This window comes from Falco cherrug, chromosome 8, assembly GCF_023634085.1.
Source record: "Falco cherrug isolate bFalChe1 chromosome 8, bFalChe1.pri, whole genome shotgun sequence".
Classification (NCBI taxonomy): domain Eukaryota; kingdom Metazoa; phylum Chordata; class Aves; order Falconiformes; family Falconidae; genus Falco; species Falco cherrug.
The window spans coordinates 54,512,968-54,540,313 of NC_073704.1; the positions used below are offsets into that span (position 1 = coordinate 54,512,968).

General features: G+C 38.3%; 1 protein-coding gene across 2 annotated transcripts in view; it reads left to right on the forward strand.

The window, feature by feature from the left end:
* Positions 1-20,269, forward strand: part of CPEB4 (cytoplasmic polyadenylation element binding protein 4) — a 45,282-nt gene extending 25,013 nt beyond the window's left edge. The window contains exons 3-9 of one of the 2 annotated variants that reach the window (XM_027805609.2): positions 5,622-5,645; positions 7,621-7,794; positions 10,209-10,298; positions 10,923-11,041; positions 11,962-12,076; positions 12,289-12,470; positions 15,836-20,269. In XM_027805609.2, the coding sequence (XP_027661410.1) occupies positions 5,622-5,645; positions 7,621-7,794; positions 10,209-10,298; positions 10,923-11,041; positions 11,962-12,076; positions 12,289-12,470; positions 15,836-16,063 (932 nt within the window). In that variant the 3' untranslated portion in view covers positions 16,064-20,269. The remainder of the gene's footprint in view (positions 1-5,621; positions 5,646-7,620; positions 7,795-10,208; positions 10,299-10,922; positions 11,042-11,961; positions 12,077-12,288; positions 12,471-15,835) is intronic. The other variant, XM_014280015.3, reaches the window with a different exon arrangement.
* Positions 20,270-27,346: the final 7,077 nt, after the last annotated feature.

Sequence of the window (27,346 nt, forward strand, 5' to 3'; positions counted from 1 at the left end):
GCGTTCTTGATAGAAGGAATGGGTAAATACTTGTCTTCAGGCATCTGGCTTTAGAAAAAATGCTGTGGCATCTCTGCCAATTTATTTTTGCAGAATCAGTACTTCCAAAGGTGTTAATCCTTGATTTTACTGTGTGGCCAAATGTAGTCTACTGTTGTGGTTTCATGCCGACTTTGACGTTGCTAAGTGTGACACATAGATATTCTCCAGATGTGTTTATATACAGGTATTTAATTTTTGTGAGATTGTCTTAGAAAAAGAAAATACTCTTTGAATATTATTCGCTCTTTGAAGTCAGTGTTTGAAATCCACAAAAAAGGGCATCTCTCATATCCCTTTTTAGTAGCTTATTTTTGAAAACAATTTTTAAAATGGGGATTACATTTGACAATACTGTAAAGATGGCTGTGAGTGTAAGACACAAAGTTTTGTCACGCAGTAAGTTCACTGTCAGTGTAGATTTGTTAAAATTTTGATTAATTTGTTCTATATTGACAGAATTTATCCTGGATCAGGTATCACGTGTCTGAGCCGCTCTTTCCATGCATTGGCGCCTGTTCCACAGTCAATGTATCATTTGGTCAGGGTAATTTGACAAAAATGAGGTTATGTGCTTGAACTGGGCAAATTTTTGCACACGTGCATGTCTTGCGTTAACAATCATGGAACTGTAGCCTAAGCATTTTGTCCTTGATATTTTAGAACAAAAATCAAGGAATGTATAAAACCCAGGACTTTTTTTGCCTGCCATGCAACACTTCATAACACTATCTGCTTCCCTATTGAAAATGTAATCTAAGACTTCAGTTATAAGGCTCTTTTAAATAGGAAAAAATACCTTTCTGTGTAATACATATAGGTAGGTACAGTTTTAATGTTCTAATTTGAGAAAGTATATATACCTCTGAAAATACCTGTCTTGGTCTCTGAATTGCTCCTTCATATATAGAGATAAGTTAACCAAAGGTAGGTTAAATATAGATATTTTTTATAGTTTTCATTTTTCTGCTTTTGGTTTGGTTAAGGATACAATTACATTCTTCACTAGTGAAATAGGGCTTGAGGTGACCTTACAGAACTTTTGGTGAAATGTACTGTTACCTGTGGTAGAAACATCTGGTCCATGTATTGCATATGAAATGTGTTGTGAAACATGAAGTGATGATAAAATCTAACTCTTGAGGTATAATCAACCCTACCTGCCCTCAGGGAGTAGTAGGAGTAAAAAGGTAATAAAATACAATAGTTCATATTTTAATGGCCTTGTGCACAGCATTGTCAATCTGGCTACAATTACAAAATATAGTTCGCTGTAGAATAATTTCAGAATAAGGCTTTGCTGTTGGAATGGTAAAACTAGATTGTACTTCAAATATTTTTCTATAATTTAAAAATAAAACATATGAAACCCTAAGTATTTTCTATATTAGATTCAAAGATACCTAGTTCACATTTAGAATTAATCCTGTGAAATTTGGCAAGTCCCAAGTTAAACAAAAGACAGACCAGCACCAGATTACCTCCCTATCTTCTCTTTAGGAGAAGAAAAATGACTAGCAGCATAAATAGTTTCAGTGAAAGCTTGAAACTCTTTTGTGTATTGATCATACTTTCCTTCCAGCATAAGAAACTGGCCACCTATGACCATCTACAGTTAGAAGTTTCTAAAGTAATATGGAAAGGTTTCAGTATAGTCTTAGAGAAAACCTATTCACTCCCCCTTTTTTTAAAAATCTGAACTCTTACACTTTTCTGCATTTATATAATATTTAACAAGTGGCTGGTGATGGTATAGAGGCTTTGTTTTCCTTTCTACTCTTTTCATTTGCAAGAGTTGTAGCTCATATCCCCTGTAGTGGTTCCCTTGCTTGTACCACAGGTTCTTGTTTGTCACTTTTTGTCCCTAAAAATCAGCGGTTAAAATGATTAATTCATTCATGAAAGCTTATGAAATTGGAATCACTTCAGCAAAGTTGTGTTCAGCTTGGATATTTTTCCTAGAGCCTGTATGAGTGGTGTAGAATATGAAAGAGTATATGCAAATTGACGTAAGTTTCCTAGCTTTCCTGAAGTTGGTTGGTGGGAAGCTGTCTTGGTGGTAGAGCTAATGCCTGGTAGAAGGCTGTGGTTGGGTCTCACTTGTTCTCACAGTCAGGTTACGTAAAAAGTCAGTGTGAATATTTGTCCCCTTTAAATCTGGTAGCTTCAGTGATTAGTCCGCATAGAAACTTGAAATTCCTTGGAACTCCTTCATGAAGCTAATCTGGTTTGGTCTTTGAGAAGAAAGAAATGAGAGCGTGGCAATGGGTGAAGTACAAGATGGCAGTGTGTTACTATATTGGCCCCTATGCCAAGGTAAAGAACAGAATCCCTGCCTTGAGGAGCTCTTGGAATAAAGAATGAGTTAGGTACAGAACTGCACAGGTATTACTACATTAACTTAGTCTTTGCATGCTGTCAAACAACTAGAGCAAGGTAGTGAGAAGGAGGGTACGAATGTAATTTAACTTTGAGCATTCAGTTACTCTGTCCTTTCCATGGTTTTATGATGTTAATACTAACTATGGATGCTTGTATAATTTGCCTAGTTGTAACGTGGCCTTAGAGATAGAGATCTTCCTGCTTGCTGGTCCCTTTGCTTTCAACAGTCTGCTCCTGAGCTGACCTCTTCATGTAAATATTCCACAGTTAATGGCAGAAAATACACCTGAAATTGCTACCACCCTGCAGACTGGAAGGCAGCAAGAACCAATAAAGAGCACTAGGTGTTTCAGCCTGGGCACACTTTTTGCAGGACAAGCTTGGAGTGAGTTTTGGTGTTTGAGTGCTGTAGGATTCCTTCATACATTTTTCGTGTCCCTTCAGCAGAATATCTTTGTCATTGGGAACTGTGTACTTTATACAGAATTGCATGTGTGATTGTGCACAACAGTCTTTTTGGTGCATCCTATAGAGAGAAGAAAGCGCAATACATTTATTTGGAGGTATGTTAGACAAAAAAATTTGATTAAAAAAATAAAAAAGGAGAGAGATGGGCAGGGGCCCATTAAGTGTCTCAAGTGAAGACACAAAAATTTGAATGTGTTTCTTATTCATTAAGTTCCTTAAAATAAAAGACAGTAAAAGCAGATTTTTGCAAAAGATCATTGGCTTTCTTTATTTCTTATATGGGGAGGAGTATTGCAGGAAGGACTGAGGTGACAAAATAATTGAAGCAGGTAATAGCATTTTAAATCTCAGACACGTTATCAGAAAAATACCTCTGCATAGGCTATTAATAAGCAGCTGAATTGGTTGCATAAACATTTTGTATTTTTTAGGTTTTGTAATATAATCCTTGCTCAAATGTCTTGTGAGATTAGTAAATCTGTCCTAGACCCTTTATGCAGTTATCTGAAATGTTGAAGAAAGGGGGAGAGTTAAAACGGGATTGAGGAATTCAAACCAACGTTGTAGTTGCCTCATTGCTCAGCAGGGGATAGGCAAGCATCCTGATCATCAGAATTAAATCTTTTTCTCTGCTTGATAAGTTACCTTAAGGCTTCATTTATGTTACAGCTTAGGTAGGGTACTCCTGTAGCAAAGATTTATCTTAATATGAAATTACGAAAGCCAGACACAGAATTGGTAAATCACAGTTAGCTGTCCTCCTGGCCTGCCAAAAAAGCATTCTTTAGTTTGTGTTGTGTATTGCATTGTGTGAAATTAATGGCGTGTGATGAGCTCTGAATTCAGTGAGCAGGGAAAGTTTGTATCTGTTCTGTACTGGAGCAGTTTATAAACTGGCTCCTGAGAAATGTTTTGAAATGTCAAGTGTTGGTATTTTGTGGGTTAGATGAAGCAAATGCAGAAAATAAGAATCAAATGAAGGGGAAAATACAATCTTAGTATTTGATTCTGAAAACCTCTTCAGTAGTATTTGGCACTGGAAATACTTCCTAGCTGCTGGCTGAGTTTTTTTTGGATTTTTCCCTACTAGTAAAGGAGAAAAATCCTATTGCCTTGAAGTGACACAGGTGGCAAAGCAGTGAGGAGTCTGCTGACCTAAATTGTGGTCACAGATCTGCAGTGGGAATCATATCTGTGCTGCATGCTTTGTTGCCAAGAATGGGTGTACCAAGTGAAGGAGTTTGTGTGGTTTTGTTAGTAATTTAGAAACCACAAGCAAGATTTTTATGGCTTTATAGGCAGAGCTGTTTTTGAAAGTGCTTAACGTTTTCTAAAATGTGCAGAGGCTTCTGAGCCTTGTCAGAAATGTGGTAAGATTGCTGATAGCTTTCCATGAAGGACAGGTTCCTTAAAACTTTCTGCTTTGAGGACTACGTGAGCTTCTTGGATTTCTAAATAAAAGATTACCATGAAAGCATTATACTTGCAAAGGCCCTCAGCCTTTACGATTCTCCAGTAAAGCCAGCGCCTGTGTGAACACTGGAGAATATGCTGCAGTCTGAAGACTAGGGCTTTGTTATTTTGTATTCTTGGTGTTAATTATGAGTATCTCTATCAGCAAAAGATCAGAGAATTAAAATGATCTTACAGACGTTAAATAATTGTGAAGTAAATTGGATTGATAGAATTTTTATTTTGAAAGAGGAAACATCTCCTGTTTTGTTGTGGTTTACAAATATTTAAATGTTTAAACTAATTGTCAGTCTCAGTTTTAAATGAGGAAGCAAAATAAAATGCATGATGTGCTCAGAGTTTCTCATAGTACTTGCCAGGAGAATCCAAGTTTTGAAAACAGTTGGCTTGCTTTTAGATTTTAATGAGATTAAAAGAGAAAGAATGTGCAAGTTTGATTAGAAAGTTTGGCCATATTCTGACAGTGGATTCTGGAAGCCAGCACAGAAAAATGTTGTATTTTTTAGTGGTAGAATTGATTTGTTTTGGAAAACGAGAAGTAGGAAGCAGTGGGTAACTGTCGAACAATTACAGCAAAGTATGAAGTTAGTGTGAGAGAACCCAGACTGGTGCACACTATGTGCAGGAGGTCTGAAAGGCCGTTTTAGTGGCCCAGACCTTTCTCCGTGACTTTTAAGTTTTTCAGGTTTATTTGCCAGTAGGAATTCAACCAAGGATTCGGCGAGTTGTGCAAAGCTGTTATAGCAACCTAATTTCAAAAATAAATTTAACACAATAGTCCTCCGCTTTCCTTGTGTTAGGTCGTTTCCTACAGTTCAGATGAAGCTCAGTGTTAAGAGTATGCTTGAATTTGGGAGGGTAGAGAGCATGGGATGTAGCAGAATGTGTCAGGAGACCTGGTGCACGAGGAAAGATAAATTTAATTGTAGGCATACACCCAGCAGAGGACTAAGGAATAGATTGAAGATAAATGTGCAAATTAGGAACTAAAATTCTTTTCAAACAAGTCTCTTTGAGTAAACAGATACACTTTGTCAGCCTCGTTATCAACATGTTTTATCAGTAAGTGACAGAGATGGTGTAAGGAAGGCATGGTATTGCGGGTGGTGGGGGAGGTCAGCTTGTGAACACCATTTTAAATGACCTGGAGTGTGAAAAGGCTTGAGAAGCACTGAGTTAGTATAAAGGCGATAAAACAAGGTCTTCTGGTCCTTATAACAATGATTGAAAGGCTGTTTTCTTTCTCATTTAACATGCAGCAAGGACATATGGGAGAAGGCGAGGTAACAATATTCCTATTTAATTTTCTAATGTTGACAATGTCTCATGGGAGAAATAACATTAAGTTGTTACTAGAGGGCAAACTCCAAAATTTAAGTTTATAAAGGATCAGTTTCACAACAGTTTACATAGTCTGCATGCGATAAATAAACATTTTAACTGAATTAGGTAGTACTTCACAGCAGTAGTATTGAGGCTGAAATGATCACAGTCCTTACAGTGGACTGAAGGGCTACGTTGCTGTGGTTGTGGGTATGCTATGAATGCCAATGCTGGAGAAGTTTATTTTGGTTCTTTTGAGTGCTGATGCTTTCCCTGATGCAGCATAGACCATAGCGAATATACATCCTGGCCTGTTAGGTTAAAGAACCAGATCCTGCAAGCATGCATGTTGAATTATCTAACAGCAGTGGTAATGCTGATCAACCTGAAAAGGTTACATGTAAGGTATGGAGAATTGATCCCTTCCAACAGTACCTGCAGGACTGGGATCTTAAGAGGTGAAACAAATGACGTGTATCAGTTCATTAGGGGAAGACAAAATAACATTTCAGTCTACGTTTCAATATTGTTATCATAGTAGGAACCAGGATTGTCTAGCTACAGAAATAGGTTTGATTATAGTTGACTTTTATTTTAATGAAAGGTGTACAAGGATTATTGGAATTTCAAATAAAGCAAGATGACAGAGTCTTCCATTTTTTATTTGTGTAACTTCTATGGACTGTGGGTTTTATTGTATCCCCCCCCCCCCCCCTTGTTAGCTGTTTGATTTTTGCATATAAAATGTCTGGATATTTGAATTGGTCAAATTTTCTGTTTTCAAGATGCTTTCTTTTTTAAAAATCAATGTATTTCAGAGGAAAGAAGGAAGAGCAAGATAAATTAACCTTACCAATACATTACTGTGGTAGATTGTAATGAATTAGAGTATATCACATCATAGGTAAAAGGAAATATATCCGAAAACTTGTAGCACACCTCATTTATGTGTTTACTTTCCCTATATATATTTATTTATTCCCAAATTGCTCCTTAAATGAGTAGAAGTCTATTCAGTTTGTTGCCTAGATATTGAGTACTGTAACTAAAGGGTGAATTCATGGAAGAGATCAGCTTGTGTGCTCTATTTATGATGTTAAACAGTTGCATTTATAAATCAAAGAATCTTATTTAAAAGTAATAAATATTATTAAAGAAATCTATGGTAAAGGATTATCATAGAATATTGGGCTGTGAGGGGAAGCATGCTTACAACATTTTCTCTTAGAGTGAGTCCATTAACGAAACTCTGTTGTAACATCTAAGTAAACTTGCTTCTAGGAATGACACAGTATTGCCTAGTTTTCAGTCTTCATTTGCGGTAAATTGCAGTGGATCTTCCTGTTTTTATCAGGTTATTTTTGTAATTTACAAGTGGGTGGCTTATGGTATGTTTTGATATCAGGTAATTAAAATGTTAAATATATTTAGCTGATAGAATTCTTATTTTCCCATCTGCACCATGAAATTATATCTACTCATTGTAAGAAGCTCTTCTCTGAAAATTATATATACAGCTTAGGTTTTAGTGATGTCTGCTATTGGGAAAGTCTCAGGGAAGAAAAAGCTTATATTCTCTTCTGATTTTACACCTTTTAAAAAGAAATTTAATTGGCAACATGAAATATTATGGAAGACAGTCAACTTGAGCATCCATTAGAAATTCGGGTTTGTTTCAATTCTTCATCAGTTGTAGTGCAGTTATGAAGAAGGTAGCAATCTTCTCTGAAATAATGCATTCGATTTACTGAATGATATTGAAAACTAAAAGGTCATATGAAATTGAGAATGTAACTGCTCATTAAAGGGGAAAATTGCGAACAGTTTTAGTGCTAATGTAGCAGCTAGTGCATTTTTTTTTTAATTATATAAACTGTGTGTGCTTTGTTAGTATGTTTTTTTCCTTTTTTTTTTTTTCTTTAACCTCCTTTTTAGGTCAGTCTTCACTGTTTCCAATGGAAGACGGGTTCTTGGATGATGGACGTGGGGATCAGACTCTTCACAGTGGTTTAGGATCACCTCACTGCTTCTCCCATCAGAATGGAGAAAGAGTGGAACGGTATTCACGTAAAGTCTTTGTTGGGGGACTGCCACCAGATATTGATGAAGGTACGCCCAGAGAATCTTATCCAGAAAAGCTTTTTCTGGCTTGATGACAAAGCTGTGGTGTGAAACCTTTTGTCTGTTAGCTCATGAATGATTGTTTTCCAAACTCTACAGAAAGGCTTTTATATGTAAATGGCTCTTTGCATATTACCACTTTCAGTCCATGGCAAATGTGAGATGATTCAAGATAGTTTAGGCTATAGCATTGTTCTGTCATTAAAGAACAAAATCGTGCGTTACCACACATTTAACTGACTTCTTACAGTATAAAAATTGTAAAAAAAAAAGGGATAATGGTGCAAAAATAAACAAGTAAATATCACTTGTTGAAACTCATAAATACATGGCAATCATTTTATAGGCACCAGAAGCCAGTAGTAGGAAAAGTATTGCTAGTAGTTTTGTAAACTTTGTATAGCATAGGTAAGTCATAGCTCTTTGTATGCTTATATGTAGTTCTCAGAAGTTGTTTCCAGCAGTGATTGTGTCCTGTGGTAGCTGGTAACGTGGGCATGGCAAGGACTGAGACAGGAATGAATCTGTGCAGAGGCAGTTGCATACAGTGAGGAGCCAGGAATTTGTGGTGGGTCCATCATATAAGACAAAGGTGACACAATACTGCAGTTGTTATTAAAGAAAAAAAAAAAAAGTCGTGCATGAGTGTTGTGAAGCTTCATTTCACCAGAATTCTGTATTCTCTATGTATGAATGTGCTGAGATGGCATTTATAAAGAGCTACAGCAACTGTAAGTCTGAAAAGTTGCTTTTTCTTAATCACAGAATCATTTTAGTACCCACAGAGTGTTTGTAATGCACTGCAGTATATACTACTGTGACATGACACCCTGACTTCCGTGTCAAGCATAAGAGCTACTTTATTGTTAAAAGGTCAGATATGACATGGTGTTATATGAAAGAATGGTCATATGGTATCTTTTTCTTTGTTGTTTTTGGGGTTTTGCTTGTTTTTTAACTTTTGACACCTTTGTGGTTTTAAAAGCAGATGAGCACGGGAATAGTTTGATCTCTGTGGACCCTAGTTATTTAAGAATAGGACTCTTCCTAAACCTTTGCTAGGAGGGTGGCTTGAAATTTTCATTTGTTTCTGTCAGTGTTCTTCCTGTTAAATGCACAAATGTGAATTAGAATTAGGAGTACACAAGCTAAAATCTACATCACAGCTGAGTTTTTTAGGTTTTTCTGGTCCTGTTTCTAGAAAGCATTTTATGTATGGGCTTCAGCATGAAATTTGTGTTGTGCTGTTCTAAATGGAGATCTATATTAAGAGTAGATACCTTGTAAATATTGTTCTCCTTGGTTTGTATCTTCAGCAGCAGCATGTAACCTTGACACGTGACCATTGTTGTATATCTTCCTGATGATCTGCAGTGCACAGAGAAGCTGTCGGAGCAGTGGATTGTCAATTGCTATTTCATTAGCAATGCCATCAAAGAATGTAAACAAACTGGAAAAGGCATAATTAGTAACACCTTTTCAGATTTCTAACCAAATTTGAGGATGGGGAAAATCCTCTAAACTGTGTATTAGAAACCCCCAACAAAGCATCCTAATATAGAAAGCCGTGTAATACCATCAACAGAACACAGCTGAGCAGCGTGCCAGTTTAGATGACATTCCAGCAATGTGAAAGTTGTTCTTTTGTTTCAGTTTTTTAATGACGAATTCTTACTCAGGAAACTTAACTAGTGATGGTTCAAGTGTGTTTGTGGAGAAGGAAAAGGGAATAATTGCTCAATTTCAATTGAAACTAGACTTCTGTGGGGCTAGCATATGCAAATCTCTACCAGTAATCTGAGGTCAGAGGCAGAATTTAAATGGATGCAAGAATTGCTTCTTGATATAGTGATACGCTCTCTCCTATAAAATTACAAAACTGTGTCCTGCCAGTTTACTCTGTTAGTTTGAGGTCGAGCTCAGATAGTGATTGCACATGTGTCACTAGCATGTGGTATGAACAAGCATGGCTGGGTCTTGTGATTGTCCATTTTTTCCAAGTCTTTCTGCAATTATAAGTCATATCGGCAGAGCTGATTGCTTACTAGCAAGTCAGCAAATTGTCTCTAAACTCTTTGTGGGAGAATAGTTGAAGCTGGGTTATTATAGCTGTATAAATGCAGTGAATCCATTTCTGCAAATTGGTGGGTTACATGCTTTTATTTATGATCATCAGTAGAAAGAAAGGCTTGATCTTTGTCCTGTCTTGTTTTATAATGGATGTTCTGACTGGTCATAAAGATTCCCCATCAGCTAGTAAGCACTGCTATGAGCTGCTGAACCTTTAGGGTCACAGAATGTTTATTTATAGGATGAAGCTACCCGAAATCAGTGTCTTTAGATGTCTTCCATTCAGTTTTATTTCAATTTCAATTTGTGCCTCTTCCTTTCTCTTTTCACAGATGAGATCACTGCTAGTTTTCGTCGCTTTGGACCTTTAATTGTAGACTGGCCACACAAGGCAGAGAGCAAATCTTATTTTCCTCCTAAAGGTAAATGTCTGATAACCAATAACATAGGAGCATTTTAGTATATTTTTTCTTGATAAGACTCTATTTTAGACAACATTTTGGTGACCCAGTATTGAGAGGGAAAAACTTGAATCCTTGGGATTATTATAAACTGGTGGAATTTAGAAAGTGGCGTTACAGTTACTCTGCACTAAAAGAATTCTTCCTTAAACTCCTGTTTTTACTTTATTCCATTTTCCTTTTTCTCTCCCTGTTGTTCTTCATTTTTGTAATAGTCAAGACTAGCCCTCTTTAAAGGGATGAAATGCCCTCCACAGAAGCTGGGAAGGATTCGTACCTGATATTAACAACCATCTTGGCAGATTTGCCTCTACAGCTGTGGGTTTTGTTCAGTTCATGCTGCTGGCTTACCCTTTTTAAAGGAAGTGGGGAGCAAGTGTGCTGATCAGCAGGCTCCCTGCTTTCCATCATGTCAGTGCAGAGGACTTGCAGGAGGCTGGCTTGGAAATGTGTGTGAGCACCTTAAAGATTGACCCTTAGTGTATGGTAGCATGATGACGTGGTGCCAAGCATAACTCTGGGTTAAATTACTCTCCTGTAGGCAAACAGACAAATGAAGTCACGTGTTCATTTTCCCTTTCATAGGATATGCATTTTTGCTGTTCCAAGATGAAAGCTCTGTACAGGCCCTGATTGATGCATGTATTGAAGAAGATGGAAAGCTCTATCTTTGTGTTTCCAGCCCCACTATCAAAGACAAACCGGTAGGTGGAATTGTTAGGGCCTGCACAATTCCTGTATGATAACCAGAAATTGTTCTCTTCAGGTGCCTTTTTTTCCTTTTTTATGTCTTCAGAGTGTTTAATTTTCTTTATGGTGCCTTAAGTTCTCAAAGGGAAGACCAGCTTACTTATTTTTAAACTAGACATTATGAAGTTTTTTAGTCTAGTTACAGTTCATATTTTTGTTAGAAGAAGTTTTGCTAAATTTCACCATTGCTGATGTAACCAATATATTTCCAGACAGGTATTTTACGCTTATTATTGATTAAAATGTAGAATTCATATTGCCTGAGTGTCGTATGTAGTATGTTTTGACAGAGACAAATTAAATTAAAAAAAACATAACGTGGTATTGAACTGTAAATTATCAGTACAGATGGGTTTGGGGCTGATGTGAGTCTGTTAATAGTTGGAGAGACTTCTGCTATAATCCTGTGCTTCATATTTGGCCAGCTGTAGGCAAGTATAAAGCAGCTAGTTTTGCATAGTAAATAAACACGCGGCTTTGCACGCTGGAGCCTGTTGCATTGAGATAACGCTAGTCTAGTGCTTACACTCGCCTAGAACAACACAAATAGTGTTGATACGTATGCACCAGTGTGGTTCGTACAGCACAGTTTGGTCATGATTAAGTAAATGCGTAAGTAGAGGGTGAGGGGTTTTTTTTTTCCCAGAAATTTGGGTAACAAGGAAGTGGTAAAATTTGGTATGATCAAGTGGTCTGTCTTAACTGAGCTTGTTAGCATTTCAATTTGAGAAATGGTTGCTGAACAAGTAGAAAACAAGTTTACAAAGTACAGCCATTAAAGAGGTTTTCTTCTCTGTAGGATACTGTTTTAATTTATATTACTGAGATACTTTGAATTGTGAATGGTTAAAAAAAAAAGGCTTTTTGTCCATAGGTTCAGATCCGGCCTTGGAACCTTAGTGATAGTGATTTTGTAATGGATGGTTCACAGCCTCTTGACCCACGAAAAACCATTTTTGTTGGTGGTGTTCCTCGGCCTTTACGAGCAGGTACACTGCGTGTTCCGCAGCACTGGGCATGTTGAATATGCAGTCTGATTTGGGGAGCAACGGGGGAAACAAGTTATTTCAGCAAGGGAAGTATTAAGTCTTCTTGACACTTACAGTGGGGAACATGAATACAATTGGATTGTTTCATTTGATGCTTCTAGAAAAAAAAATGCCAAGTCTACACCACTGTTTCATTTTCCTTTCTGGTTTAGTGGAACTTGCAATGATAATGGATCGGCTGTATGGAGGGGTGTGCTATGCTGGAATTGACACAGACCCTGAGCTGAAGTACCCAAAAGGAGCTGGGCGGGTTGCATTTTCTAATCAACAGAGTTACATAGCTGCTATCAGTGCTCGCTTTGTTCAGCTGCAGCATGGAGAGATAGATAAACGGGTAAGGTCTTCAAGCATATTCTATTTTTGTTCAGTGCTTTCTCTAGAAATGCTTTTCCATGTAAATGTGTGTCATTGTGAAGACTGTAAATGTTATATCAGATTAATTGCATATTTAGGGCTAGATTGTTCCGCTTAGATACAACACAGAATAAAAATGAAGGAGTGGTACAGAGCTGTTGGTTCTGGAACGTGGGAGGCAACTGTGAAGCAGACTTTCTCAAATTGCATAGCATGATGGGAAGCATGTCAGCTGCTTTGCCCTTTCATAAGAATATTGTACTCGTCATATACTCCCACTGCAAGTATTTGCACTTGTAGTGTTTGTATAATGTCAGGGAGTAAGGTATCTGCCAAGGATGGAGCAGTTCTTACTCCTGTTCTGCATCTTTCGGGAGAGTGGGCAGAATATGGCCCTAGTGTTACACATAGTGTGCTGGGTGTTCCTAAAGAGCACCATAGTAGTGCGTTGTGAACTCGTCAGTGTGCATTACAGCCTCACAGTCATCCTCCATAGCTTACATAAAGGTCGTGTCTGGTTATTTTATTCCTTTGCTATTATAAATTAAAGGAATATGCCAAATAGATCTGCATGTTGCTTTCTTCTGCCTTCATCTATATAAAATGTGCCTTTGCCAATTACAGTGATCTTCAGGCCACAGTTCTGAGAAACTTGGATCCTACAGTTCTGTCTAATTCATGCTTTGTCTCTGGATTTTTCTTACATGACTGTCATTAATCTTAATTTTATAATTACTAGAGGAAAAACCCCAAACTTGGCTATGTCTGATTATCATTTCTCTTCTGCTTTGACCGTAAAGCTTGGGTGGAAGAATTGTAACAACAGTTTGACTGTGGGCCTGTGAATTGGAATGTCTTTGTTCTATCTTGGCTCTGAAATAAGTTCTGTACGGCTTTGAACAAATAATTTGGGCCGCCCTTGTGCAACTTCTGCTTGCATAAGCAGACACTTGGGTGAATAGGTCCATTGAAGCTGGTGGGACTACAAATTTAAGTAAGTACTTGTGAACTCTAGCAAAGATTTTGCAATCTATTTCCCCTTCTCTCTTCCCACTGCTCCTTATTTCCCCATTTTGTGTGTGGTTCAGAAGAAATACGGGGAGATAAGTGCTCAGAGGATTCATATAGGAGGGGCTGGGCACATGAGAGAGAAAAGTACAACAGTGGTAATGCTACTTTTTATTAATAAGGTACTACTTATTAATACTTCTTCTAATAAAGTGTTTCTGTAAAAAATCAAAGTAAAATTAGTAGTAAGAAGGGATTTCCTGTAAAATTAGGCAAGGAGGTGCTGCTAAAAGATGTGACATTCAAAGAGGTAATGCAAATTAAATACTTAGTGGCTGCAGCACCCACCACTGCAGAGCTTCTGATGGGTGCTGCCACCCTAAGCGTCCCTGATGGAAGTTGCTGTAATTTAAGCTTTTTCTCTGTAGCTGGGCGATCTTGCTGTAGGTAGCACAAGTAACAGTTGCAGGCTGTCTGTATTTGACACATGCACTTCAACACACTGAATAAATGCGCCGAGGACTCGACTAGTATCTATGGGTTGCAAACTTGCAGGAAAACCAGTGCTGCAGTAGCGAAAGCAAGCAGAGGTACAATTAGCTGTGCTGTAGTTCGGCCTCTGTGTTTGAGTAGCCATAATAGAGCAGCAGAATTGCCACTAAGGAGGCCTGCATAGCGTATTTGTAGGTTCTGCTCTTAGCACTTATAGAAGACAACACTCATCAATGAGTACCCAACCTCAAACTACATAGCAAACTAGGTGATGAATGTGGTGTTAGGAATATTTGTCTCCTTTTTTACAAATTCATTCTTCTGAGTTGGCATGAAGGGCTGTTTGAGAAATGCAAGTCTAGCAGTGGAAGAGGAGAAAAATTGAAAAATAAAAAGGCTGTCATATTGTTTACAGGTAGTTTATATATACTGTAAGCACAAATGACATCAAACTATTGCAGTGCTCTGTCTGGACTGTGATAAAATTGGCTAAGTTTAAAAATGCAGGAACTTGTGAACGTTCTTATTTCTGTGAGCTGGCATACCTCTGAGGCTTGTGAGTTACAGAAAGGAACATCCCTAAGCCAGAGGCAGAGTTAACAGGTTAACAGTAGAGACACCAGCCACAATCTGGATATTTGGAAATGTTTATGAAAACATCCAATTACATGAGCTTCAGAGAAGGCTCACAGACACTTCTAGAACAGGAACTTGTACCTATCTTCTTGTTAACATGGAGTTTTATGTTGTGCTTCTGATATGTCACGTGGACCTTTCACAGTTCTGTGGACCTAAGGAATGGAGGTGATTACTGGTTTTGAGGTGAATCTGAGCCTTTTAGGGGATAGCAGTGCCGCAGTTGTGATTTAAACATGTAGGCATGTCTAAATGAACTGTGCTGTAGCCAGCTTGGATACTGCGAGCAGCAAGCTTTGCTTTGCTGTCACAGAGAAGGTGCTCTTGAGTGCTGTGAGCAGGGTTTTGTAGCCCACAGTACAGCAGGCTTGGTTTTGGTATGCAAATGCCTACATTAAAAGCTACTAGCCTGCAGATGTTGCAGTGTAGATGTATCATCCTTGGAGCACCAGCTGGTAAGTTCCTGTGAGTCATTATCAGTTAAGAACTTGAAGTGTTTCTTCTCTTTTCTTGTCTGTTGTACTGAATTACTGCTCATCATCTGGCCCTTAATGCCAACAGCGTAGGTGGGCATCGGTCCCGTGTTAAGCTTCTCATTTGATCCCAAAAAGATTACGTGGGTTTCCTTTTGCTGAGAGGACTAAGCCACAGAAGAAGAAGACAGAAATGAGCAGTTTATTAAGATAATAAAATACATTTTTTAAAGCTGGAAATTCAGCCATTGAGATTTGCAGGCCACGTGCATATTTAATCTGCAGTTACAGTGTTGTGTAAACTGCTTACATTCTTACCTGAAAGGGTAGGAGCTTAATTGTGCATCACCATATTTAAAAATAAACCCCCAGAATTTTCCAGGGTTTTGATGTGAATCCGTGTACTAGTTCTGTAACAATAGGTTGATTGGTCCTTTCTGTAAATCAGTGACACCGTGTGTGATGCTGATGGTCAGCATTGGTTTTGGGGTGTGTTTAAGGATCCAGGACAGTGGGAGCAGAATTGTTCTGAGGTTCCTGCAATTTTGGGCGTTTAATGGCAATGATCATGTGTACGGGGGGGGGGGGGGGGGGGGGAAGTTCTTGAGTGCGATGTTCCCTGCTACAGAACCGTGATCACAGTCCTGCTAGAACACGGATAATAAATAGTGTGGAATTGTCATTATCTACATTGCTATTAAGAATTCTAAACTTTCTTCTCATTTTTTGAATACAGGTGGAAGTTAAGCCATATGTCTTGGATGATCAGCTTTGTGATGAATGTCAGGGGGCCCGTTGCGGTGGAAAATTTGCTCCATTTTTCTGTGCTAATGTTACCTGTCTGCAGTATTACTGTGAATATTGCTGGGCTGCTATCCATTCACGCGCTGGCAGGGAATTCCACAAGCCCCTGGTGAAGGAGGGAGGAGATCGCCCAAGACATATTTCATTCCGCTGGAACTAAATGATCACTGCAGTGCTCATATGCAGGCCTCAAATTAAGTGCACTCTTCTGTTATCCTGATTGTCCCTACCCCACCCTACCCTTTCTCTTATTCAAGATAGCATGCCCTTTTGTAGTAGTCTGTAATTTAACAATAGTATAACGAAAGAATGACCTATAATATGGGTTTTTTTGTAGAATCTTGTCATTGAAAACTGTATTGGGAGCTCCTTTTCGTATTGATAACATGTTGCAAGTGAGTTGCATTCTCTTGTCTTTACTACCCAGAGAACACTTAATTTCATGCAACATTTTCTTAGAGGAGAGAAAAATATTAAGAGAATTGAAACAATAGAGTATTTTGGTTTTTTAATTAAATTATTGTTAATAAAGAGCATAAGAATACTTTTATTAAAATAACCATGTAACAATAACACTATCAGTCTGTTCTGACACTTTTCCCCCAGGGAAGCCTGTTTTTGCCTCTCTTTTTATTTTGACTTCGGATTTTTTCCAGCAACAGATGAAGCTAGCATTTACCTACCAACAGGAAAGAGCATGTTTAAAGCAACAAAAATGCATGAGCAAATTTGAAGCAGCATTATAGTAATGGATCTTTTTAAAAAATCTGTTAAGGGTTTTGAGGATGAAATTTTAGCTCGGTATGTATCTGACCATGCCTCTGACTACCACCCACATCCAAATTACTAATGAGATAGGCAGAGCTTACTATATTTTCATCAAACTAATTGCATTTTAAGAATTCCTGAATGTAAAAGTTGAGTAAAGTTACTACTGAGGGGGGAGTGCACTTTTTTTTTTCCTTAAAAAGAAAATTGTCTGGTTACAGCCCTAGAAATCCTACCAAAGCTAGAGTAATGACAACTAGTTAACTGGCATTTCCTCTCCTGAAGGATAAATATATAGATTTTATTTTTGATGGCTATATATAACTCTATATCCTAATATACTAACATTCATCAGGGGCCAGCCTTTGCTCTCCATTTTGACATGAAAAAGTAGAAAACCTAAAAATACCTCAAGGATATCACTGATTTTTATTGAAGTTTTGATATTCCATTGTGTCACACAAACTAAAATTGGCTGTTTATTCGTTTCCCATCTTGGATGTAAAGTTAGTTTTAAATACCCTCTAACTTAGTTGTAACAGAAGGCATGAACCTACGTTAGTTTCCAAGTCTTGTTTTGCACTGTTTTCTGAATTTGAGCATGAAATGGTGCAAGTGTGCATATGCCTTTCTTACTCTTCCTGTAGAAAGAATCCCAACTATGATTCCACCTCTTCAGAACTTAATATGAGGAAATAAACACAGGTATTTGAAGTGCCAACATTGCTAAGTTAATGCCTGCTTTATTATTAAGTTCTACCTTGAGAAGCATTAACGCAGTACATGTGAATGGAACGATAAAGAGTGGGTGCAGGGGTTTAGTTTGAAATAGCTGTATGAAGGAGTAGTTCTGAAAATTATTTTTATTACTTTTGAACTAATGCCCTGGCCAACTTCTCAAATGATTATTTAGCAGTGTGCAAACAAACAAATTTAGTGGCAATCTTCTGAACTGCCCGAGTGGCATGATACCATCCTAGATTCTCTCAAACCAAAGACTTGCCTCAGCACTGCTTGGAAAACGTCTGCTCCGCTAAAAGCCTTTGTCAGCCCCCCTCATCCCATTCCCCCAGCCCAGATTATCTTTATGAGAAGCAGTTTTTATTTTCAATACAGGCTTTAATGAACTATACCTTACCAAGTTCCAAAGGTCAAAATGGAGACATTTGCTGTCTACTAGTCAAGTATAGAAAGGGAGCTGCTTTTATAATGAAATCCCTGAAAATATTGACAACAGTAATGCAAATGCAGAGTGCTCTTGTGTAGATTGTCAGGGACTTTTTTTTCTCTGAAGTACATAATTATAGTTGGAATGTTCCTTTAATTTTTTTAATGCTTGTAGGTGGCTTGGGGTGTGCTATTGTGCCGATCCTACCCAGTAAACAGGTGAGATGGGTTACCATTACCAGAAATAACACTGTTTGAGAACTAGCTTTGAATAATAATTTTCCCTTTGTACATGACCTGCTGAATTTCGGTACAGTGTTTTTGTAGCTAACTTATTTTGTCATGCACATAATGTATATTTGTTATGCACTACTTTTGTATATCTTGTTTTTCCAACAGTGAGCATTTTTAGGCACACTTTTCACTGACGGGATATCTCTTTATGCAATACCTCAATTTTTCATATTGCAAAGAGTAGCTTTTTGTACTTTTATTACTGAGAGATCTTCATATACTTCATTTTTTAATATAAATAATTTTAATAAATTTTATTTTCTTATATTCTGCTTTTTATACATTTCAGTGCTCTGCATACATTTTGAATTATGGATGTTGTGCACTGGCAATGCTATTTTAGAATCTGCAGAGAAAAGAAAGCATGTTGCTTAAACATCTTAGCCCAGCACCAGGTATTTGGTGTTCATATAATTTAAGAAATAGTATATGTAAAGTTGAGAATTAAAGAAGAAAAGCATGAAAGTGACAAATGACACTGTCTTTAGACCCATGAAATTTAAATGCATAAATATAGTGTAGAAATTTAAAAGTAAAGAAACATCAAAATTGTCTACCGCTTCTTACTAAGTTTTTAAAAATTACACACAAATGCAGACGTTTTTGGTGAATGTTTAGCCATTTTTATTATTAATAAAAAAATTGATGTTAGGTGTTTGATGCAGAAATGTGTCTGCTCTTTTAAATTATATTTAAAGAATAAAAGAGAGCCTGCTAGGTGGCAGGCATGTAATGTTAGTATGCATGACTAATGTAAGAAATTGTTATTCTACTAATATTCACTTGTGATTGTGTGACAAGCGTGTTTACAGATTATTTGGTTACACTTCGATTTACAGGGCATAAACAATTATATACATTACTCTGTACTTAAATAGTGATTACATGTCCTTCTGATTACATGGGATTTGTAGTTGGGGTTACCATGTAGCTCCAAACATAATTAACATGTAATTAGATTACCAGTCTTAGGGTATCACTTCAATTTGCAAAGGGGTTAATAAGCATGTAGTTTTATCACACTAGCATGGCACTGGCCATGTATTTACAATGTAGTTACAGAGTAATTACATGGTTATTTTTGCAATGTAAAATAAAGTGTTTCTGATTATTTTATATGTAAAGGAACCCCACTGCCCTGTGCTTTTTGGTATAGTATATACTTCTCCATACACAGACCTCTGCAGAATGCAAATTTAAAACTTGCAGTGAATGAATTTAGCGTTTTATAAGGATGCTGTTGGAAAGACTTGATAATTCACCCCTTTTGTTTTTGAAGAGTTAAAACCTTCTGTTAAAAGGTGATTTAAAACTTGAATGTGATGAATTGTGGCAAGTTAACTTCAAGTTATGTGCAATACCTATTTCAGACTTCTGGAAGATCTTTGCAGTGTAATTCTTTGTTTTTAATTGCAGACATTTAAAAATGTCATTTTCTACTGTTCTAGTAAATCCTCTTTCTTGCTGGTGTTTCTAAAGAAAAGAATCAGAAATCAATCTTTCTACTAATGTAAATTTGAGATTATTTTTAAAAAAATGGAATAAAAGGTTTTGGTCATTTGCTTTATTTTATTATCTTATTTTAAAGCTACTGTGATAGCATTGTAAGAATTGGGACAATATTGTATTCAACTGTTTTATTTTTTATATTTTTAAATTTTAAAGTATAATTAGTTTTTATAATTTTCATCAGATTTTTTTGTTATATTTTTTGGAAGTGAAACTTTTAGCAAGTGGGTGTCTAGTTTTTACTAATCCCTAATATGTTTTTCCCCCAATGTATTGCTCATATTATCAGAAGGAAAAGTTATTTAAGTATGTCAGTTAATTGTACTACTTGGCTGAATTTCCATATAGTTTTTACTGTGTATGGGGAGGTTGTAGTATTTATTATAGCATTTTAAATAAGGGTAATTCATTTTTTATTAAAGTCATTTTCACGTTTAAGTTCATATTTTTGTATGTTCTACTCTAAGTTATATAACACAAGTTACTTTTTTTAAAGAGTTCATTTGTTGAAGTGCTAGTGAAAATTAATGTTATTAAATAGTTTGCAAATGACTATTTATACCAGTATGCATATAATTTTTAAATATTTGTAATGTGAGATGTTGAATGAATAAAACTTTTAACTCAATGTTTCTTCTTAACCTTTTTATTTTAAGCTTCCTGTAGAAACATGTTCCTTTGTGGCTGAAGCTCGTGGGGCTTGGGGAAGTGATTTTGATGACGTGCACACGTCTGGCTGTACGATTTGTAAAGTGCTGTAGGCTAAGGTCTGCTGTCCTGTTCTGGGCGGCATGTGGAGTGTGCTTTTGTAGGGGGGGGGGTGAGGGACGGTATAACTGCTTGAGAGGTGCTGAGTACCCTGAACACTGCATTCATTTGGTACAAAATCCGCGTGCAATGCTGCAGAAATGGAAGGGTGATGTCTAGAGGCCTGTAGAACTGCTGTCTGTTGAATCGGGCTGTAAGAAGAACCGTTTTTACTGCTTGTTTGTCCGGATGTTGTCTTTGGGGAATGTTGAATGCTAACTGCTTAATTTTGTGGATTTGGTGCTTGTTGAGTGTTCACTAGAAATCTTGTGTGGCTTTGGAAAAGCCTTTCAGCAGTTCCAGCACTGATGTTTCTATTTTTTGCACAGCCTTAAGCACGTCAACCTAGCCGAAGAATTGTAGTTGCATCACTTGTTTCTACTTCGTGCTCTCTGCAGCTAATTCGTAGGGATAAAGGTGAAAATATAATGTACAGCTCTGAAATCGAGCTCTCTGGGCAGGTGATGTGTTCGATGAGAAGAATACCACTGAGGCACACGTAATGTACCATGTTAAGTCAGAAACCACTGTGCAGCTGGCACAAAAAGATAACTAGACTAAGGCCAGAGTAGAGCCAAGCAAGGCGTGGACAGACAAGGATTCTTTTTTAATTGTCCTCTGGTTGTGATCCAATACCAACAGAAGGGAAAAGTCTGTCTTTTCAAAGAGCTTGTTAGGGTCAGCCTTTTAATTTGAAATACCGGAACTTGAACTGTCTAAAAAGTCATGTGAAGCATTACAACCTTAACGTGTCTGCCCTTCAAGGACTATTCAATGGGAACCATGCATGAAGGATTCAGGAGTTTTGCATCCTTGGTAGGAATTCCCCAAACTTTTTATTCTTACATTGATACAAACAGCTAAACTTCACTGAAGTATAATTCTGATTGGTCTGGAAGCCACTCTGCTGAGCGGAACCGTGAGTTGGAACATGCACGTGTACCTTGTGAGAAAAAGCTGAAGGCCAAAATACAGTATTGCAGTAGGAATCAAACTGTGCCCACTGCACTGACCAGCACTTTGCTCTTGGCACCTGAGCTGCTAATCTCTTGTGCCATCAGCTAATGGTCTTGTAAATGTTAAATAGATGTTGAGTATCATTCTTTTCTGTGGGTGCTTCAGGAAATGCAGGTCTTACAGAATCGAGCTGTAAAGGGATTAGTTCTGCAAGATGCTAATTGCTTCAAATTGCCATTGTCTTCAGATGATGCAAATTTAGAAGCTCATGCCTTTCGAAACTAGTTTTTAACAAGAACAAAAAGTTTTGCTGGTGACTCCGTGCAGATACTTCCAATTCCTTAAAATTAACAGAAAATGCTGGTATGCTTTGGATAAAAAACAGAGAGGCTAGCGATGCGGTGACTGCCCAGTGAATAACTGATTTCTCCGTGCTGCTTTTTGTGCCAGCCAAACAGCACTAGACGGTGTTGACCAGTTTTAGCGTGTGACTTGGCTGGTAAGGGAAGCGTTAGGTCTGTTTTCTGCATTGGTATTGTTAAGAAACAGTCATAGTTCAGCCTCTCCCAATGTGCTAACAAGTTCTTGATGTGTTTTTCAAGTGCAAATGGTCTTTTAGAAAGCATGTGCTTATCAGTGGTTTTTCTGATAAAAGTTTAAGAGGTATGATAGACCTGAAAATTGGTCCTGGAATATGGGGGCATTTAAGTCTTTTGATGTCATGGTGGTGGAACCAGCAGCATCCTTCACTAATGGTACTCCCTGGCCTATTTCAATTCACAATGCTATACTATTAGAGGCATTTATCAGGATACAGCATCTGATTTACAGTTGGGGATGTGTATATTCATTCTAAAATTTTCCTATTCTGAAGACTGTGAAATACATTCTGATTGTTTAATAAATTATATTTTCTTACATAGGCAGAGTCTAAAAAATTCAATGAGGTGAAACGCCAGAAGTCTGGAGTGTTCAAAACTAAAAATAATTGCTCTTGGTAGGGATGGCCTTGGCTGATTCTCAATTGCTGAGAAGTAACTTTCTAGGAAAGATGATATAGCAAATCCCTTTGGGGTTTCAGTTTGTCCTGAAACTACAAATAAATCCTACCGGCAGACTCCAGAAGATGGACATTGCCTGCTGGGTGGAATTTCAGAATTTCCACAGCATGTGAATCTCAACTATTTTCTTTCAGCACAAACTGCTGGTCGAGCACAGTCAGCCATCAACTTTCTCTTGGGTGCTACTTTCGCTAAATGAACTGCTACATTCCACGTCGGTGAAGAAACTTAGTTGGGATGGAGATGGATATAACCCATCTAGTACAGATTTAAAGGCATTTAAAATACTTAAAGGTATATTTTAAAGAGAGTCTTTTAGCTCTCAAGTTGTTGTTGGACAGTTTCTACTATCTGTCCTGATTCTCCAGCTGCTGTTTATTCAGCGCTATGAAAGCCTGCTCAGCCACGGTCCGAAGTGCACATTGCTTGCCTACAGGAAATCTAAGACGAGTAATAGCCTCAGAAAGGATAGATGAGGAAAAAACACTGACATCTCTTCCTCTGTGTAAAATGAGCGGATTCAGTCTGTCGGTATGAAAAACAGCCTCTGGGATAAGAATATACTTCCAGCTGTCTTGGCAGTCACAGAAATCGAAGGGGGCCGGGAGGCTGAATCGGTGCTCTGAATGTGTTACTGAAGCTGCCCATTTAAGATGGGGAGAAAGTTTTTCTGAAAGTCAAAGCTCTGATTAATGCTATCGGGTATCACCTGTTTTCGGGACACATGAACTATAATTTGCTGACTTTTTGTAGGGCTTGTCAGAGAGACAATTTGATACTAAAAGTTAATCTATTTGAATGTATCTATCCCTAAGGGAAGCTCCCTCAGTCACCTTGTTTATGGAGCTTGGGAGACCATAGTGCGGTACTATTCCGTTAAGGTTCCTTCACAAAATTTGCTAGTCAGAAGTTTGCAGTCCCCCTAGTATATATAAAATACGGAAGCATGTAAGATCTGTGTCTGGTTGTGGTTTTCTTCCTGAAATCTAATTTTGGTGAGTCATGATAGCTGAGATTAAATCATCTGAGCACGACGCAGGTAAAGGGTGATGGTGAGAACACGTTTTTTGTTTTGCATTAATCTTAATGTTTAAAATGGACTGAATTTTACTGCTTTCAGCTGTGTGGTATTTTTTTCTTTTTATTCCAAAACTGTAGCAGGTTGAGTTGCTTTGTTTTTCATATGAGTGGAGAACGCTGATTTTACTTATATGGCAGACTGACGGTGGAGACGCAGTTGACAAATGCCGTGTGCCTTAGTAACTCTTCACACAGTTTTGTAATCTCTTGAAGGGTAGCAATTCACACACAGAGCAATTCATTAAAAAAAAAAAAAAGTCGCCAACCTTCTCCGACCCAACATTTGAGAACATGTTTGCTCAATCTAAATCACCATCTCGGCTGCTGCTGACTCATGAGCCGGGATCAGTTTGCTTAGTGACTGTCTATGCCTTGCTATGCGTGTGAAAGCATTAAGTTGTCAATTTAGCCGTGTTGTTTCTCAAGACAGTGCTTGTCGCTTGAAGCACATGCCCAGTACTGGTCTGTGTATGGCCAACATTCATGCCAAGTGTTTCTGAATTTTCTTTCAGTGAGTTAAATGAGATTTCTTAGGTTTTTGAGGAACATTCCCATTGTAAGCAGCAGGCAGTAGCCCCCAGCTTTGCCTTGGTGGGCCAGCTGTTCACAGGCAGATGTTGCTCTGTACACACTGGCAGAATCAACTCGGCTCTTCAGTTAGTGGCAAGAAAATTTGTTCAAGCTTTGCTTTTACAGGGGGATGTCTTTGGAGAAATGTGATGGAAGAACAAAGCAGTGACTGCTTCAATTTTCTCTGCAGAGCTAGCAATCCTTGGAGACAGAAGCCCTGCTCTGTTCCTTTTCTGGCAGCATTTATGCCTCTGGGGGTAGGGAGGGAGTGAATGTTCAGTATCTGGAAGAGTTCTGCGAAGACCCTAGTACCATTACAAAGGGACTTACTGCTGAGGAATGGGTATGTTCAGTGGTATTTATACTGTAGTGAAACAGGATCACTTCATATATGCAGACACATGTATTGTTGATCACGTTAGCCCGCAGGCACACTTTGGCCTGAGATCACGTTAGATTTCAGAACAGAGCCTGAGAAAATGTGAGCTTTCCATGCCTGGGCAGATGGTCGTGGAAAACCTACATTACCACTCAATCTGAGGATGATTTAGTGATTTTTCTTTTTGATGTCCTGTACTGAACCAGTATTCTTCCAGGATGTGAGAGAACAATACCTGGAGGTTTATCGTAGGTAGGACTAAACTTCCTCATCTGTGTGCTCACGTAGGGTCTAACTGCACGTTCCCCAGAACAGCAGTAGAACCATTTAATAGCATAGTTCCTGCAGACTAAAAATTTGGTAAAGTTTTACTGTCTCTGATTTGGAAACAAAGAATGTCATCAAGAAATACTAATAACTTGCACATTTGTGTGGAAGAATGAAATCAGAGAAACTGAAGTCCTTGCCTGCCTTTTTGCTGTATCCACCTGACTACAAGTCTTTCCCAGAAATAAGGCTGTTTAATTCTGGTGTTATTACTAATTTTGCCTTTTTTCATTTCCCCCATATTTTTGTTTCAGATGGGCAATCTCTGCTTAAATACTGTAACACAAGGTTCTAATCCAAGGGTTTCAGTCTCATTGACTTGTGTTTTGATTATAAAGTCAATGAATCTTCTCGGCAATTTGAAAATCTCTCAAGGGCAGGCTCAGACTTTTATGTAACAAACTTAGTTTATGGTCTGCTAAATATTTTTATGCGCAGCATGGAGAAATGGGAAATTGTGCCTCTCCTTATGACTGGTGTGGATGAAAGGATTCCCCCACGTATGGTTTGTAAAGCAATCTGAGATAGGCAGGTTCATTAATATGAAATGCAGGTGTGTTAAAATGGCAGCTGGCCATTTTATCTCTCTGCTGCATTGTGTTATTGCTTACATAATTAACTGTGAGATCCATTGTAAATTATGAAATTTTAAAAGTAAGCAAAAGCTGAAGACGACATAATGCATTGCTTCGATTTACCAGAAATGGTGAGTTTTGGTTTTGTTATGATTCCTAGTTACGCTAATACATGGCTCCCAGTGTTTTCTGTAAAGTAACAGCATTCTAATAAAATACCTCACTCCAGTGACACTTATTAAATATTCCGTAAAAACGGAGGAGATACAGTAGTTGTTTGTGCTACTGCTGAGGGTATAATTAACAAGGTTTGACTGTAGCTGTTGCCAGTATTAACATACTTTCCACATAAAAATCCCTGTTAACGGTGTTAAGATTAGTATTTTGAATGTATTCACAATTTGCGGTTGATCAAGATAGTGTAATACTTAATAAGCAGTCTGCCTTGCCTGAGTTACAATGGTGAATCACGTGAGTACTTTAACTCTGTTGCGAAGAATTCTCCTAGTAAACCAAATCTTCAACAGCAGGAGTTTCCTTTTTGCAGGGAACCACTAGGGAATCGGGGAATCAATAAAAGTGCATGCAGCAATATCCGATCAGCTCCTTCTTTCTCTGTGGCGTAAGCTGTAGCCTTGCTACCAGCAAAACCTAACTTATTTTAAAACGATAGTCAAGGTTAATAGAACATGATGCATACTTGGCCAAAGTAAAGCTGAAACAATAGAATTCAGGAAACAATGCGAGTTCTGAGCTGGAGAAGCTGACATTTGAATACAAAACGAGGCATGTTGAGGTGCAGTCTGAAAGCTAGAATCTGCTCTATTTTTAACTAGACAGTTGAAGATGTGAAAAGCTGAGATGCTTGTTGGAAGTGTTAAGTACAGAGATAGTGACTAGCTGGTAGTCGGTTCACACATGTGGAAAGGAGGCAGAAGAACAGTGTGCGGTTAAAATAGCTGAATTTTCCAGTTCTGCAGATTACTCATGGATTTTAGGTAGCATCGTTTTTTGTCAGTAGCAATAGATCATAAAAGGGATCTGGGCTGAATTTACATTTGAAATCAAAGTGCTGGCAAAGTGCTGTTGGGAGAAGGGGACAAAATGTGCCACACAAGGCATGTGTATTTGTATGAGTAGGATGAAGCATATTCCATAAATACAGATGCTGAGAAAACCACCAATTTGGCAGCCGCGATGCCCCGCTGGGGCCATCGGAAGGAAGCGGCTCCCAGGCGGCCCAGGGAGCTCCTGGCCGGGAAGATACAGCCAAAAGTGTTCGTGCACAGTGCAGGGACAGTCATGGAATGGAAACGGAGCCGTTTAGGCTTAAGCACGTGTGTTCAGTGGCTTTTAGTGGTGTGGACCAAGGCTCGTGTATTGCAGCAACAGGAGTGTTCTTTAACGGGGCTTTGTGATTAATGGACATGACAAAGGTTGTGCTCCAGGATCAGTTTTTGATGCAGCTACTTGGTTGCCTGTCTGGGGGCTGAGATGCTTGTTGGAAGTGATAAGTACGGAGACAGTGACTAGCTGGTAGTCGGTTCACACGTGGAAAGGAGGCAGAAGAACAGTGTGCGGTTAAAATAGCTGAATTTTCCAGTTCCGCGGATTACTCACAGATTTTAGGTAGCATCGTTTTTTGTCAGTAGCAATAGATCATAAAAGGGATCTGGGCTGAATTTACATTTGAAACCAAAGTGCTGGCAAAGTGCTGTTGGGAGAAGGGGACAAAACCACCCCCAGCCCAAACCTGCCGGCTGCTGCCTCGCCGGGCCTGCGTGGCGGCTCAGCTCTTTGCAGAGGAGAAGAAGGGGGTCCCCGGTGTTTTGGGGTTGTTTTTTGTGATCCCAGCCGATCTCTAAACTCCTGACTCGGTGAGTGCATAGTGTCCGTGACCTCCTTTTTAGTCCGCACGCTTTGGCACCTGGACTTTGATCACTGGGAAA